Source organism: Triticum aestivum, chromosome 7A (assembly GCF_018294505.1).
Source record: "Triticum aestivum cultivar Chinese Spring chromosome 7A, IWGSC CS RefSeq v2.1, whole genome shotgun sequence".
Taxonomy (NCBI): Eukaryota; Viridiplantae; Streptophyta; class Magnoliopsida; order Poales; family Poaceae; genus Triticum; species Triticum aestivum.
Window position 1 is genome coordinate 739,059,019 of NC_057812.1, and position 17,361 is coordinate 739,076,379.

Here is a 17,361-nt window from a genome sequence, read left to right on the forward strand (position 1 = left end):
CATAGATAGACTTGATTATAAACCCACAATTTATCGGATCTCGACAAACACACCGCAAAAAGAGTTACATCGAATAGATCTCCAAGAAGATCGAGGAGAACTTTGTATTGAGATTCAAAGAGAGAAAAGAAGCCATCTAGCTAATAACTATGGACCCTAAGGTCTGAAGTAAACTACTCACACATCATCAGAGGGGCCATGGAGTTGATGTAGAGGCCCTCCGTGATCGATCCCCCTCAGGCGGAGCTCCGGAAAAGGCCCCAAGATGGGATCTGTTGGGTACGGAAGGTTGCGGCGGTGGAAATAGGGTTTCGTGGTGCTCCTGGTTGTTTTCGGGGTATGTGAACATATATAAGAGGAAGAAGTAGGTCGGTTGAGCCACGAGGGGCCCACGAGGGAGGAGGGCGCGCCCCCCTGCCTCGTGGACTCGTCCGTTTCTTGACGTCCACTCCAAGTCCTCTGGATCACGTTTGTTCCAAAAATCACGCTCCCGAAGGTTTCATTCCGTTTGGACTCCGTTTGATATTCTTTTTTTGCGAAATACTGAAATAGTAAAAAAAACAGCAATTTGCACTAGGCCTTGGGTTAATAGGTTAGTCTCAAAAATAATATAAAAATATAAAATAAAGTCCATTAACATCCAAAACAGATAATATAATAGCATGAAACAATCAAAAATTATAGATACGTTGGAGACGTATCATGAGCCAGGAGCGAGGCCCATTGGTCCCGGTTCATGTCTGAAACCAGGACAAAAGGGTCCAGACGAACCGGGACCAATGCCCCACGAGGCCCGGCCGGCCTCCTGGACGCATGAACCGGGACGTATGCCACCATGGGTCCCGGTTCGTGACTGAACCGGGATTAAATGGGCTGGCCAGGCCGAAACCAAAGCCCTATTTTCTTTTAGTGCAGGGGTTCGGTGAAAAGTGCAAAATCAATTGAAAAGCTAGTTTGCAAACCCAAGGAATATGGAGGCCTAGGTAACCTTAATGTTGGGCGTCAGGCGTTGGACGCACGGACGTGTTATGGGACGGTTGACGGTTGACGTGTTAAATCCGTACCCACAAGACGTCATGCTAACCCCACACGTCAGAGCGAGAGTGCATGCAGACCATCTACCAGCTCGAGTCAATTCAGAAGAGACTGGTTTTTTTTAGCTCCCGGGGGCAGGGGCACCCCCTTATCCACACTGTTGACGGGAGAGGTTTCCAAGAGGAGAGAACGAGGCAGCGGAGGAAATCTAGGAGGATGCAGGCGCTTGTTTGAACGAGGCTAGGACGGGATCGAGGATAATTTAATGTTATGCGCTTTATGGTTTTGAGAAAATCTGGATTTCATAAGATGACTTATTCACCTAGACAAAGGAGTACCTTCGCATGCAACACACAATCTCTCTCCGCAATTTGCATGCCTTCTCTTTTAATAACTCGGCATGCAGCAGACACCACTTTCTCTCTCTTAACCATGAATGGAACACACACTCTCTCCTACTGTATCATTTACGTGAGACACACTCTCTCTCTCCTTTTATTTATTTCAATTCTTGCCATCATGAGTCATGTGATATAGGTGGGCGCATGCAGAATCTATATGTGACTTCAACCCTCCAGCGAGCCTAGTCCTGCCAACCTAGTTCTGCATGCTCCTTCTCTCGTCGTTGTTTGTCTCCTTAAAAAAAGTCTGCCTAGCTAAGCTGCTACTGCAAAGCGTCTATAACTGGACATAGGCTAGCCCGTATCTTATTGCCACTGGACGGATAGATTGAACGGTGCCGGGACTCCCGGGTGCCATCACAACTTTTCGAATTCAGAAGGAAAAAATATGTGAGATGTCGTGAGGGGTAGGGCCGTAGGGGGCGCGGGGCGTCAACGGCAACGATGAAGAAGCAAACTGCATGTTGCACATATCCTCCTGGACGGCGATGAGCTCCTCGGAAGCGGTGGGGCGGACATGGCGATGGACTTTCCCATCCACCCCGTCGACAAGTAACATTTCTCGCCTGCAGAAAATCGCTTTCCTTAGGGCTCGGGAGTCCCGGTTTAGATTGAGGCGTGATGGTTTCAAGTTGCCAATCTTCCTGGATGAGGCATCAAGCACAAATACCCACATGGACTTGTTGGGGGAGCTGGTGCGCATGAGGAGTTGGCGATCAGATCCGATGGTGGAGAGGCGGTGGTGGCGAACCATGGGCTGGGGGATTTTGGGCCGCAGTTTGTGATGGTAGATCGACGGTGCAAACAAGTGTGGCTGCCAGGGCAGCGCCATGTCCGCTTTCAGTTAGAGCGAGGGTGATAACACAGATGTCATTTAGGCAAGTAGACACTGAAGGCCGGGTTAATATAGACCAAATAGTTGTAATTGAAGAGCGTCCTGAAAGTTTTTTTTTTTGGAGAGTCAACGGGGGAGGGGGGGCCCACCTGAATTTTCATATTGATTTTTATTTGTCACAGGGACGAAAGTTAAATAGTGAAGGAGAGAGAGAGAGGGAGGGGCGAGGGGAGAGTTGAAGGAGAGAGGGGTGAGAAGCGCCCTAAAAATGACGATCTGATCAAAATTTACGTACTCCCTCCGTCCGAAAATACTTGTCCTCGAAATGGTTGTATCTAGACTTATTTTAGTTATAGATACATCTATTTTATCCATTTCTGGAACAAGTATTTCCAAACGGAGGGAGTACCTTTTTTAGTAGTGATTTTGTTTTTTTGGTGAGGGCTCCACGAAGGCTATTTCTTTCTAAAACTTTGCAAGAACATCAAATCTTTGATCCCTGAAAGTTTTAATTTTTTTCCTTTTTTTTACAAAATTACTGTTCATGAGGGTGTAGGGGCACACGGGAGCTATTGCACCTTCCACAAATAAATATAATTTGTGGTGTTTGATTATTGTATAATGTAAATATCATAATATAATGTGAATTCTCATGCATGTTTGCATGTTGAGGTGGCTTTATATTATGGATGATTGCATCTTGTAGTGGACCTTTCTCCATGCATGTTGAATGATGAGGTGGCATACTTGCATGTTGAGAGAAATATGATAGCGAGGGCTAGTTATCTAGATATAGAAGATGACTTTTTTTTGTGAGACCAAGCTGGGAGCAGGACAACGACGCGTCGCCACATAGCTCTGTATGTCCATGGTATGGAGTTAGTCCGTCTCGGGGGTGCGTGTGTGTCGGATTATGAGAAAGGTATGAAGATATTGAAGGAAGGCATCACTTCTCTTGTTGAATTTGAGGAGCAGAGAGATGGTCTTGCGATGGAGGACATGCTGTCAGGTGGGGCCGGTTCGACAGCAAAGGCCAATGAAAACATGGTGGATGCGACCGATGTTAATCCAGAAGTGCAGGAGGACACCCTAGTTGGGCTAGGGGCGCTTGAGAAGAAACACAAGGCAGGGCGGTAGTCAAATAGCCGTGACAAAGCACCGTACGAGGAACCGAGCAAGAGAACTCGATTTTGCCCAAGCAGCTGAGGAAGGAAGCTAAATGCAGCAATTGTTGCGTGGCCATGCACATGAAGAATACTTGCACAAATCATGTAGGTGTTAAGTTGCAAACCGCCTCGTGTTAGTGTTGGTATTCCTTCGTTTTTTTCATTTTATTTAATGCCTAGTCTTGAACATCGAGTGTCATGTAGAGACTATATGCTGTGGGATGTTGACTGGCGGAGAATGAAGACTCCATGGCCGTCGTGCTTCGAGCTGTGGAGGAGGGGGAACTGGTTGTTGTGGATTTAATGTTGAGAGGAGGCTTCCCACCGACTCCTTCATTTTCCTTCCATCATTACAGAACCGTGGAATTTTTTATTTGCCGCATTTTGTGGCAAATAGTCGACCAATCGCATAGAATGGGTTGGCCCATATGAGCGTGCGAGCCACTGGTTTTGTGAACCTTCTGAAAGGTTCTTGACCGATTTTAGGAACCTAAGGTTCATAAACCATTTTTTTCTTTCTTTCTGTGTTTTTTTTCGGTTTTGTGGAGGTGCCGGTGAACGGTCGAGGGAGGAAGGCCTAGATGAAGGAGGTTGGGCACGAGCGGAGATAGTAGAAGGAGCCACACAGGTTTTTTTTTAGACAAAGGAGCCATGCAAGTCGAGGCGCGATGGAGGGGATGAAGACGCCGGAGATCCGCGGCATCGCCGGCCTGCTGGCGGCGTATGAATTGACCATGACGATGATGAATGTCTCTATCTGGTCTGAGCCCATTCGCCACACTCAGCGAGCCCAATAACAAAACACCTGGTTGGCCCATCAAAATTCCAAACCCCATCCTCCCACCGCGGCCCATCTATTTAGGCCCAGAAGAAACCCCACCGGCTGCCATATCCACTTCGGCCCCTCAATCTCTCTCTCAGAGCCGTCGTCTCCTGGCCATGGCTGTCGCCGTCGCCGTCGCCGTCATCGTCTTAACCGCCGTTGCACGCCGGCGAGGCCGGTCCTCGCCCCTCGAGCTCCCCAGTCCAACGGCGTCCGCCCTCCCGTCGCCCTCTGCTCTTCACTGATCTCCCACCAAAGCTCGCGCATTGGTTCCCTCCGCGCAGGTCTGCTGCTGTTCTGCTGGATTCGTCGCCTCCTCTCTTCTCGGTAAGCAGCCCCTTCCTCCGTCTCGATTGAGATTACTGTTTTCTCGGTAGCAGTGAACAATTATGGTTGAATTGGATGTGGGCTGGTTTTCTTTTGCACGCGAGGTGCTCGTCATAATGCCGCGGAGAAGCTGAGAAAGGATACTCGTTTTTTCAGGCAGCTAATCTCAATCTGAATCTACTGGTGCAGGTGCTCGCTCTATCATGTGCTGTGAAATGAGGCCGGGGTTCGGGTTCGGGTCTGCGCGGCGCGGCGTCTGGAGGAGCTGGCCCGCCCTGTGCTCACGGCAGCTGCAGCAGTGCTTCTCCCCGTCTCTCCGCTCCGCAAAGAAGCTGCACGTCACAGCCACCACTCTCCCACTGCCTGACGCGAGGAAGAAGAGCAAGGTCATTGTGATATCAGGCCCCACCGGCGCTGGCAAGAGCAGGCTCGCGCTGGAGGTGGCCAGGAGGCTAGGGGGAGAGATCATCAGCGCCGACTCGGTGCAGGTGTACCGCAGCCTCGACGTCGGCTCCGCCAAGCCGTCCGCCTCCGAGATGAGCATGGTGCCGCATCACCTGATCGACATCATGCACGCGTGTGACGATTACTCCGCTGGGATGTTCTTCCACGACGCGCGAGCAGCGACGCAAGATGTTCTTGGCAGGGGCTCTGTGCCTGTCGTTGCAGGAGGGACCGGGCTGTACTTAAGGTGGTTTATCTACGGCAAGCCAAATGTTCCACAGTCATCCACAGACATCATATCAAGTGTGTGGTCTGAGCTCGCTGGATTTCGTGAGAGCGGCCGGTGGGAAGAAGCGGTGGAGCTCCTGCTCAAGGCCGGGGACCCCGAAGCTCGGGACTTGGATACAAATAACTGGGCCAGGTTAAGCAGAAGGCTCGAGATCATCAGGTCATCTGGTTCCCCTGCATCTTCCTTCACCCTACCATACAGCTCGTTTCAGAAGCAGCAAGACACCAAGCTAACTGATTCCCCAAGCGATGATGCAACCTGCGAGGCGAAGGAACTGGAGTATGATTTCCTGTGTTTTTTCCTAGCATGCCCACGGGTTGAACTCTACAGATCAATTGATTTGAGGTGTGAGGAAATGCTGGCTGACACAGGAGGCCTTCTTTCAGAAGCCTCATGGCTTCTTGATGTTGGGTTGCAGCCAAATATGAACTCTGCAACCCGTGCCATTGGTTACAGGCAAACCATGGAGTACCTGGTGCATTGCAGACAGAATGGAGGCAGTAGCTCCCCAGAGGAGTTCTTGGAGTTCCTGACCAAGTTTCAGCAGACGTCTAGGAACTTCTCAAGGAGGCAAATGACCTGGTTCCGCAACGAGAAGATTTACCAGTGGGTTGACGCATCGCAGCCTTTTGAAGAGATTGTTCAGTTTATCTGTGACGCTTACAATGGCTCTGATGCAATGGTGCTGCCTGAATCACTTGAAATGAAAAGGGAAAGTTGCGTGCACACAAGCAAGGATCTCAAAACCTATCGTCCAGAGAACAGGGTGTTCCTTGGGCACGAAGAGTGTTGCCACATTTTGGATTGGATTAGGAGGACGCAGGGGAAGTGAGGTTTAGTTCTTGTCTCTTCTCATACTTTGTTTTGTTTCCACCAGAGAAATTATCCGGCTATAGGATTTTGTCTTTTGAGAGATTACCACAGGAGTCTTCAGTTCTTTTTTTTTTTCTGTTTTCATCATAGATTCATCATATAAAAAAAGATGTCTTCTTCAGAGTGTTTGGAATGGAGTGATTAAATTGATGATCCAGTGGTGCTTCTTTGGAGTCTTTCTATTTGTTGTTTAGATAAAACTTGGAAATCGTTCTCGTCAGCAGACTGCATAATGCGAAATCAGAACCCTGAATCCCGAATAATATAAGGCAGAAAAACAAGTCAAAGGCACATAAGGTTTAAGGATGACATGTTCTCTCCCTCTTTGATTAGATCCTTTCATAGTCAGAAACTATATACATTACCGGCTCTTGCTGAGCGATGAATAGTCGAAGAATGCAACGATGCAGTGGTGTGGTAGATCAGTTAGTTCAGCATAAGTTTGACATAGTGTATCTGTGACTTCATTTGCACCTAACTGGACAAAAACTGTACAGCATAAGTTTGACATTGGGAAGTGAGGTGTAGTTGTACTCTCTTCTCATACTTTGTTTTGTTCCCACCAGCAATTTGTCCGACCATAGGATTTTGATTTTCTGAGAGATACCACAGGAATTCCAGTTTATTTTATTTTTCATCATAGATTCATAAAAAAGAGGGTTTTTTTGGAGTGTTTGGAATGAAGTGATAAATTGATAATCCAGTCATGGTTCCTTGGGAACTTGGAAGTCTTCTCTGTGGACCTGCATGATGTCTAGGGTCAGAACTCTGAATTCTTAATAATATATGACAGAAAAACAAGTCAAAGAGACATAAGGTTTAATGATGGCGCATGCTCTTGATCTCTTTGATTGGCCCGATCTTTGTTTGGAATGGAATGATAAATTGATAATCCAGGGGTGCTTCTTTAGAGTCTTTCTGTTTGTCGTCTAGATGCAACTTGGAAGCCGTTCTCTGTGGCAGACTGCATGATGTCAAGTCAGAACTCTGAATCCCGAAAAATATAAGTCAGCAAAACAAGTCAAAGAGACACATCGTTTAAGGATGGCATGTGCTCTCCCTCTTTTAGTTATGTGCAGAAGTAAAGATAAAAGTGGTTGGGCACTAAAGTTAAAGTGTAAACCAACACAAATCATGTTGAATGTGGGTGTCTATTTTGGGCTAAAACTGCATGGTGACTTATCTGAATTCCCCTGAAATTGTGTTCAGGTTCCCCCAAATGAGAACATAAGCATCATTGAAAAATGTAATGTAAGCATCCATACTTTGTTTCTGTGATGTAAGCCAGAAAGGAAGGAGAATAATGGAAAGATGCCTCTAATCTTAACTTAAGCAACCCAAAAGCAGTGTGCTGGTCTGTGGTGTGCCCACCTTGATGGAAAGCACTAACCTCTGCCTTTGAAAATGATGCAGATTCTTTGGAAAACAGCAAGCGAGGTCTAGCTCTACTCTCTTCTCATACTTTGTTTTGTTTCCACCAGCAAAACTGTCTGTCCATAGGAGATAATTATTACCACAGGAGTTTTCAGTTTTCTTTCTCTGTTTTCATCATAGATTCATAACAATGAAGTTTTTTTTAAGTTTCTGGAATTGAGGGATAGATTTATAATCAGTGGTGCTTCTGTGTGGCAGACTGCATGATGCCAAGTCAGAACTCTGAATTGAAAAGTATATAACTCACAAAAAAAAGTCAAATAGTGATGAGGTTTAATGATGGCGCATGCTCTCGACCTCGTTGATTGGATCTTTTCATAGTCGCAAACTATATATATATAACTAGCTGACTGGGCAAGAATCTAATGGAGCAGTGGTTTGGTAGATCTGTTAGTACAGCATAAGTTTGGCAATGGTGTATCTCTGACTGCATAATCTGCATTGGCACCTAACTGAGAGAAACCCACATCACTGTCAGTTCTGCACATAAGTAAATATAGAAGTGGACGTGTACCAAACTTTAAACCATCACTAATCATCTTAACTAGTAATTGCATGGTGATTTATCTGAAATTGCATGGTAATTTATCTGAACTCCCCTGAAACTGCTTAGGCTCCCTAAAGTGAGAACATAAGTAGAATCAAAATGTAAATGAATAATAATTTGTTTGCCATGAAGTAGCCAGAAAGGAAGGGGAATAATGGGATCATGCTGCTAATCTTAACCTAAGCACCTCAAAGCATTGTGCTATTCTGTGTTGAGCCCACCTTTGATGGAAAGCACCAGCTTCTCTGCCTCTGAAAACGATGCAAATTATTGGGGAAACAGCGAGCGAAGTACTGCTGTTTCGCATACTTTTTTCTTGACATAAATGTTTTACTTACTTTTGTAAGGAAAAAAAGAGGTGCATTTTAAGAAGAATCAGACTGTCTGTGTACCTAAGTTGTACAGCAGCACTGCATGCCTAATAGAGCTGCACGATAATTAAACATTAACAACAGGTTGATTTTCTTCCTTCTGTCCAACAAACATGATGGTGCCAGGTAAAGGTAGCTTTTCTGTTAAGTCACGAAGATTTGATGAATCTTCTCATATATGCTTCTATATGATTTTTTTTTTTTTGCTTTTCTCTCCTGCTGTTCTGTTAATAACCAGATCTGATACCAGTGAGTTAGATGCCCATGCATGCATGAACTGGCGGACCGACAAGTAAGCCAGGTTTGACTGGCCAGTCCAGGAAAAGCATCTCTATCTCTGTGGTCAATGCAACTAATTCATCTATATAGAAGTAGCAGCGCAATTTGCAGCGTAAGATGCACTGTGTCAAAGATGCGATCGATACCTTTGTCTTTGTAGTTGGGCACAATCTGGCGCAAACCATCTAACCAAAACAAAAGGTGGGCAGATGTCTTCAGATGGTGTATTCTAATTTTGATTATTCAGAAATTGAAAGAAATATGCATGGGGCATATGGTATATGCTTTTTTATTTTTGTTTTGAAGAAATTACATGTTTTTTTTAATAATTTCCGGTATTTCAGGATCTAAACAGCTTTGGCTTTGGCTACAGTTTGCACTAACTTAAAATAGTGACAAATTGTTTTGGTTTTTATTTTACCCAACTGATTACTGCCTGTACGCAACTCTTTATGCTTAATGTTTGAAAAGTATTGGAGTCGTAGAGTAGATTCTTGCTGGTTTGACATCTTCACCTTAAGCATCTTATTCTAAAGCACTGCATTTTTTTTCAGTTCTCTTTTTCTATTTTGAATATAGAGTGTTTGGAATTGAGGGATAAATTAATAATCCAGTGGTGCTTTTCTGTGTGGCAGACTGCATGATGCCAAGTCAGAACTCTGAATTCAAACATAAATAACTGACAAAAAAAGTCAAAAGAGTCATGCTGTTGACCTCTTTGATTGGATCTTTTTCATAGTCCAAACTATATATACGTAACCAGTTAACTGGGCAAGAATCTAGTACAGATGGGTGGATCTGTTACTAGTGTAAGTTTGACAATGGTGTATCTCTGACTGCACTCGCACCTAACTGGGAAAAAAGCACATCACTGTCAGTTGTGCACATGAGCAATCATAAAGTTGAGTGGTACCCAAGCGTAAAATAACACAAATCTTGTGAACTGGAGGTAGGTATTTTGGGTTAAAACTGCATGGTGACTTTATCTGAATTCCCCTGAACTGTTTAGGTTCTCCCAAGTGAGACCATAAGTAAACATTTGAATGTTGTGTAAGCACCATAATTTGTTTGCTATGAAGTAAGCCAGAAAGGAAGGATGCACTAGTACCAGCACTATATGTTTGTTTCTTTTTGGTGTTGTCTCCTGTTGTTGTTGTGTTAACTACTACTTAGGTGTGATGCCAGTGAGATGGGTGCCCATGTGTGCAACAACTGGCTGGCTGGTAGGTAAGCCAGGTTTGACCAGGGAAGGCAAGCACTCATGAAATAACTCTACTTGGTCAATGCAACTAGTTCTCCTGTGCGGTGCTGCTGCCTTTGTACTAGTTTAGTAGAGTGGGATGCACTTGGTCAGATATGTGTTGCCTTTGTCTTTGCGGGTGTCTTCTTCTTCTTCTTCTTCTTCTTCTTCTTAATAAGCAGTGCCAGAAAACACGTACACTAAATTAATTAACTGTGCAATAGTTTAAGCAGCCGCCAGTCGGTGCTCCCCCTCGTTGACCCACCCATTCTTTTTCTCTCTTCTTCTTCTATTTATTTCTTCAACCCAAAAATAAAATGATTTTTCCTTCTTTCTTGGCATGACATATAAAAAATTATTTATTTATTTATTTATTTATGCCGGAGCGTGTGAAGAGGAAGCGGCAGTCGGCGAGGGGAGAAGTGGACCGTGGAACACGCCGGCCACGTGCACCCCCAGCTCCCTCCGCGAACCGCGTAACGGCAAAGGAACCAGCCGGAGTTGAATAAAAATCAAATCTTTGCACGGAGAAAGAAAGCGGCCGTCGGTTGATTAAGGGGCAGGGGAGAGGAGGCTTTGCTTTTGCTTGGTTCCTCTTCCTCCTCCCCCGTCGACAAGCAAAGGCCACCCACCCTCCAACCCCAGCTACCCACCCGACGCCGCCCGCGCAACCTCCTCCCCCCCCTCCTCCGCATTCCCCTCCCAAGGCCCGAGCACCTCCCGGCCGCCGGGACGGGAGGGATCTGCCTCCCCTGCGCGATTTGATTTGGGGCCGCCGGCGAGGAGGGGGTTTCTTTTCCTGGCTGGTTGGTTGGGCGGGCGGCCGGTTGGCATGGGGATCTCGCACCCGCTGTCCGACGAGTTCTACGGAGGGCCCCGCGGAGGAGGTCTGGGCAGCGCGCTGCTGCTGTCGCCGGAGCGGACGCCGCCGCCCGCCTCCTGCTGCTCGCCCGTGGACGACGGCCAGGAGGACTTCCTCCAGCACCAGGTGTCCCGGATGGACACGCTCGCCGGCATCGCCATCAAGTACGGCGTCGAGGTAATCTCACACTCTCTGTCTCCCATCCCTGATAGTTTGATTCGGTGTGGCTGCTGATTGGTGCGGAGCTGCACCTAGAAAGCGGTGGTGATCTATGTGTGCCATATTCTTGCTGAATGGAAGGAACAACACTATTATCAAGGAATTTTGGTAGAAAATATGCCATGGAGTTTGTGTCTTGTGGCAAGTTTGCTGCACTTCAAAGACAGGAGAGGACTTGTCTCTGACAAAGATCCAAACATTTACATATGTTTTCCATAGTTTGCGGCTGCCTAGTGCTGGTATGTCCTTCGTCTTGCTCCACTTGAAGACACCATGTGAGCCACGTCGTTCATGGCTACGGGTGATGAAATCCTGCAATGTCATGCAAAACTCTGATGAGTTTAGGGCGTCGGGCCGAAACATTTCTGTATTTGCATTGCGTTGATCTGTGACAATATCCAAATCTTACCCATGTTTTCTCTGGTATGTGGCTGTCATAGTGCACTGGTGCTTGTGCGGCCTTTAATCTTTCACCGCTTCAAAAATACTCCCGTGGGCTATGCACTTTGTAGTCACTGGCGTTGTAATCATGTTATGAGCATGATGCAAGCAAAACAGTGAGTTTCGACATCACACGCGCCGTGTTTTCGCGGGGAGTTCATGGGAGGAGTGACACAATGAAAGGCTGTTATGCATTTGCATTGCAGATCGATTTGGACCTCCTATTGGTCCCAGTAGTTTATTTGGTTGGAGTTGTAATTAAGGCTATCTCCCAAAGTACAAATGTACCGAGTTTGGTTACCATGTTAAGATTACTTCTTTTGCGTGCAGATCTCGGACATTAAGAGGGCAAATAGTCTTGTGACTGACAGCCAGATGTATGCACACAAGGCATTGCTCATACCTCTGCCAGGAAGGCCCATGCCATCCTCTGTGAAGCTGAACGGCTCCAGCCTACGATCGAAGAGGTAAACATCTCCTCATGTTAATTTTTTCCATGTGTTTTTGGTTATTTTTCTTCCATGCTGTAGCACACAGTCCATAAGTTTTATTCTTATTGGTTTTTGGTCAGTTACATATAGTACACTGCAACCTGTTTTCTTATCGACGCTGATTTTCTAAGATCAAACTACTGGCAGATAAAGAGAACTCATTTTAGCAGTTCATAATATTGGCGCTGTCTGTCGTCTAGTGTTTCTTACTTGCTGTTGCATCATGACATTTCACCCATGTTTTGACTATTTAACTTGGTGTACATGGTTTGTAAATACAATAGTCTTTGTTCTTTCATACAGGACATTTTTAATACTGCATTGAACTTAAGAACACTCTCTAAGCTATTCTCTGCTCTCTTTTTTTCAGAGCGTGGGCTCCGAACAATCAGCAAAACGGGGACATTGTGAATTCACTAGATTCTGATAAGTCTAGGCAACAGCAGTCGTCACTTGCAATGAGCAGCTTGCAGAGCTACTATGGCCTGAGTTCTCAAGGAGGAGATGACATGGATCTGAGTACAGAAATGTCCTTGTACAGCAAGGGAAGCTCCCAAGGTATTGGAAGTGAAATACTCCCAATTTCTTCTTCTCCGCCTGACAGTACACAAAGCACTGGCAGAGGCAACGGGGCTACCAAAGAGAAGCAAGATGGTTCCATACGCCGGCGGCAGAAAGTGGAGGCGGATACCCAGGACGACCTTCTGTCGGACTCGATCAAGATGATCAAGAGCTTCCTGCCGAGGCCGGTCTCCAGCATGCGTCTGAATACGGACGCGGGCAGCCCGGATCCCGCCGCGAGGAGCAGTGGCGGCTCATTCCTCGACGGGTTCAAGTCCGTGGTGCGGAGGTCGCCGAGCGCCCCGAGCTTTGCGGACTCGGAGAACAATGGGGTCTCCATGTGGTCGAGCTCCAAGTGGACATTCAACCACGAGTCCTTCACCCGGCCGTTGCTTGACGGCCTCCCGAAACCCGCGACGGGTCGCAGGATGAAAGCTGCCCTAGACTGAGTTTTAGTCTCCATGCCGGCGCAACAGTAGTTCTACTGCTGCAAACTCCATTTGTAGTCATGTCATCCACGCATGTGATCTGAGTTGAGAGGGAAATGGAAGAGGTGACTTGGTTTGCCATGATCTTCAGCCACCTCAATCCTTGTTCCTCATACTGATGACGATCACATTGACTTGCAGCTCCACACTCCGCCCATCTGCCTTTTCTCATGTGGCTTCTGCTGCTAATTCATCATTCGTCCTGTATAATTGTATATCACATTATATACGGAGTAAAATGCATGTTTAACTTTGTTACCACGCTTGTCTGCTTTGTTTATTGGGTTTGGTCGTTGTATTCAGGGAAGTGTAAAAATACAGGCACTAGTTGATTTTCCCGTGAATATGGTGCCTGTACTGGCTCAGCACGGCTGCAAGGCCCCACCTGTCAGCGAGCCATTGAAACCATCGTCCTTCTTCATCGTGGCCGTTATTCATTTGCTCTTTCCGAGACTTGTTCATTGCCTCTATTATGCCTGATGCTGAAGAAGAAAGCTTTGAAGAATCATCATGGTTGCAACTATCCATGGAGAAGATGGCAAAAGGGCTTTTGCAGACAGTAGAAGCAAAACGCCTTGTGTTTGCAGGTTGAAAACTCTGCTCTGCAGATGCACAGGTCCATCTGGTGAACTCATATTGTTATATCGAAATAAACCATCAATATATCCAGTAGTCGGTACCGAGGCAGCACAAGATTTGTTGATGTTTTTTCAATGTTTTAAATAGCGGGCTATGCATGATTTTAAATAGTCCGCTATAGCACGCTATAGCGTTTACAGAAGGTCTAGCGCTAAGAGACTTTGGTCCAAACAAATATTTAAACATTTTAAATAGCGCGCTATAGCTCCGCTATAGCATTTAAAAGAGGTCAACCGCTAAGAGGATTAGCGCGCTATTTAAAACTATGGGGCTATGACATTTAGCGGCGGCTCGGCCAGAAGCTATGAAAAGCTATAGCGAAGCTAAGCACCATTTAGCGTTTTCCTTAAATCATGAGATGTTCAAAAAATAAGTATACAACCAGGCGTCATATGTGATATATTGCATATACTTACTTATACACATGTTCACACATCAAAACCCGAGCACCAATCAGGTGCCTGGATTAATTTAATCAAAAAATTGCCTATTTGCTCAACATAATCATGACCCGCATGAAGAGCCACAGAATTTTCTGAGAAATGTAAATCAGCACAAATACATCAGGAAATGGATATATCAAATTCACAAGGGGAAAATATGCAGTGCTACAAACTCATAGGAGTGGATTTCTTGAGCAGAGGACCTATATCATAATGGGAAAATCTGCAAGAGAGAAAAAACAAACATATTGAACTATCTACCGTTCTCACACAAACACAGTGGAAGTATGAAAATACAACAGACATGGCGCAGCAAGAAAATATACTCGTATGAGTGAATTTGTTGTGCAGAGGACCTATAAGACAATGGGAAAAATTGTCTTCGTCCTGAATCCTGATAGATAGTTTAACAGAAAACCCAAGATATATATTGCTACGTAAGGCACTCCATTCTGAAGCATATACAGCAAAATACATAATCTATTAGCATCTGGGTTCATGTAATTCCAAAAAAGGCAAAAAGGAACCTTGTTATTCCTGTTAGCATAATAGTTCAGAAGGGTGGGAACCTTTTTGCTATCCGTTGCCGGATCAGAGAGAGAGAGAGAGAGAGAGAGACCACCCCTCCCCAAATCCTTTCTTTTTTCCTTTTGGTGTGAACATTAAAACCTTCGGCCCAAATCTTCGATCTCCGGAGCCATGAACATCAAAAAAAAAAAACTTCGGCCCAAATCTTCGATCTCCGGAGCCATGAACATCAAAACTCACAAGTTGGAGCTGGCGAAGGCCTCCACCTCCACGTACTCTGCCCTGCCATCTATATAAAACTAACGAAACAAAAAAAAAGTGAACAAAAGATACATGCTCACAATTTGTCATGGTTGTGTATAATTTTTAGTGAATTCTGTTTTCTTTCTCTAATTTGTCACACGATAAGTTTAGCTTTTGTCCCCAACAAGTTTGCAACAACTTGTCATGATTTTTCCTTACTGTATAGAATCCGCGCGTAGCGAATATCTGAGGGAAATTAATTCATTCGCTCTGTTGACCCATCTTGAGGAACGACTCGTTCGCACAAGTCTCTTTCCTTGAGATGAAAGACCACGAGAGGAAAAAGGGAGATTTTTAAATACTCCTTCCGTCCTTTCATCTTAATTGCACCTACAAATGTTTTTTCACGCATTAAGCATGGGACCAACATGTTTGCTATTACTTTGGCACATCACAAATCTTCACAAGTTCAGTGATTGGAGAAAATTGCAGAGAACTCTGACAAGTTCGGCGGCGGGGCGGTTGACTAGGAGGGCATGCACGTGGACCTCTCTGCTTCGACCTCGGGCTTGCAACTAATCTTGCTAATTTAAATCTAGAACCAGCATATTAATTAGTACATGTTCTAATCAAACAGAGTTACAGATCAACCAAAACAGAGGCACACCTTGTGGTTTCTTGTACTATGCAATTAATCTGCATCTAATTTCCTGCTGCATCCACTGCATGCTCAACTTGAAGCTAGGTAGGAAACTCATGCTCAAGTTGAACACGTATTGATACTCATGTGAAGATCAACGAGGGGGTGGTCCGGCGTGCCTCCTTTGTTTATGGGGAGCCCAGGAGAGAAGATAGACCTCAGTTTTGGGAGCTTCTCAGACGTCTTCAACCAATGTGGGATGGACCGTGGTTATGTTGTGGGGACTTCAATGAGGTCTTGGCTCAGGATGAACATTGTGGTCCTCAAGACCGGTCAGAGGCTCAGATAACTGCTTTAGGGAAGCTTGACTGATTTGGGCTACTCCGGTCCGAAGTTTACGCGGTGCAACAAACAAGACCCGGATTGTCATGTTAAATGTCGCTTGCATAGGGCTGCGGCCAATGGAGCTTTTACTGGTTTGTTCGATCTTCGGATCACTACCCCATGCTGGTTCTGTTGGGAGGCAGGACCCAACAGGCACGACGATCTCCGGTCCAGCAAGGGTTCCGTTATGAGGAGATGTGGCTACGGGCTGATGATTACAGAGAAACTCTTGAGCGGGTGTGGGTTGAGGACTTGAGGGGAGGGATGGCTGTCCTTCACTTCAGTCAACGTGGTCTGACCTGAAGCATGTTGATGGCTCTTTGCGATCCTGGAGCAAGGAGGCCTTGGGCTGTATTCGGAAGCGGATTGGGCGCTTGGAGCGCTGTATTGCTACCATCAGGGCTTCGCCTCCCTCTCCATCCTTGACGGCGGAGGAACGCTCAATTGAGGGGCCGCTGATAACATCCCCGGGAACCTCTACTCTGTAAAGTAAGAACGACGGCGTCTTGCTCCGATACGTAGGCTGAAGTGGCCGGAATTGCCGCGGAAATCTAAACCCTTTTTGTACGTAATGATCCATAAATACACGATATGTTTGAAAGGCGGCTGGGTATCTGTCCCTGACAATCTTTCTTCTGCAAAAGAGTGTACATCTTCTCTGCCGGTGGCTTGACTGATGATTGTTTCCAACATTCAAAGACACTAATACATGATCACATACATTTATGCATGTATCTGATGCTGATATACCATGAATTTTGTAAAGTGCAAACGACGTGTAGACATTGTGAATTCATTAGATTCTGACAAGTCTAGACAGCAGCAGTCGTCGCTTGCAATGAGCAGCTTGCAGAGCTACTACGGCCTGAGTTCTCAAAGAGGAGACGACATGGATTGCAGTACTGAGATGTCCTTGTACAGCAAGGGAAGCTCCCAAGGTATTGGCAGCGAAATGCTCCCAGTTTCTTCTTCTCCCAAAGTTTTTTGCCGAGGCCTATTTCCAGTATGCGTTTGAATATGGACACGAGCAGCCTGGATGCCAGCGCGAAGAACACTGGCTCGTTTCTGAACGGGTTGAAATCCGTAGTGCCGAAATCGCCAAGGCCGCCGAGCTTTGCCGATGCAGAGAATGGCGGGGTCTCCATGTGGTCGAGCTCCAAATGGACCTTCAACCACGAGTCCTTCACCCGTCCATTGCTCGCAGGATGAAAGCTGCTCTCGATTGAGCCTATGTACCGGCCAATAGGACCGCTCTGCTGCTGCAAGCTCCATCTGTCGTGCCATTCATGTGAGCTGAGTTGAGGGAAATGAGAGAGGAGGCTTGGTTGGACATGATCTTCTGCCACCTCAATCCTTGT

General features: G+C 46.0%; 2 protein-coding genes across 2 annotated transcripts; both read left to right on the forward strand.

Annotated features, from left to right (window-relative positions):
• Positions 1 to 4,340: 4,340 nt before the first annotated feature.
• LOC123149870 (tRNA dimethylallyltransferase 9) lies at positions 4,341 to 6,314 on the forward strand. Its single transcript, XM_044569640.1, has 2 exons — positions 4,341 to 4,587; positions 4,777 to 6,314. Exon 2 carries the CDS (start codon positions 4,791 to 4,793, stop codon positions 6,150 to 6,152), a length of 1,362 nt encoding a protein of 453 aa, XP_044425575.1. The 5' UTR covers positions 4,341 to 4,587; positions 4,777 to 4,790; the 3' UTR covers positions 6,153 to 6,314.
• Positions 6,315 to 10,594: 4,280 nt separating this feature from the next.
• On the forward strand, positions 10,595 to 13,384 carry LOC123149872 (uncharacterized). The gene is made up of 3 exons (XM_044569643.1): positions 10,595 to 11,103; positions 11,917 to 12,053; positions 12,448 to 13,384. Exons 1-3 carry the CDS (start codon positions 10,897 to 10,899, stop codon positions 13,085 to 13,087), a joined length of 984 nt encoding a protein of 327 aa, XP_044425578.1. The 5' UTR covers positions 10,595 to 10,896; the 3' UTR covers positions 13,088 to 13,384.
• Positions 13,385 to 17,361: the final 3,977 nt, after the last annotated feature.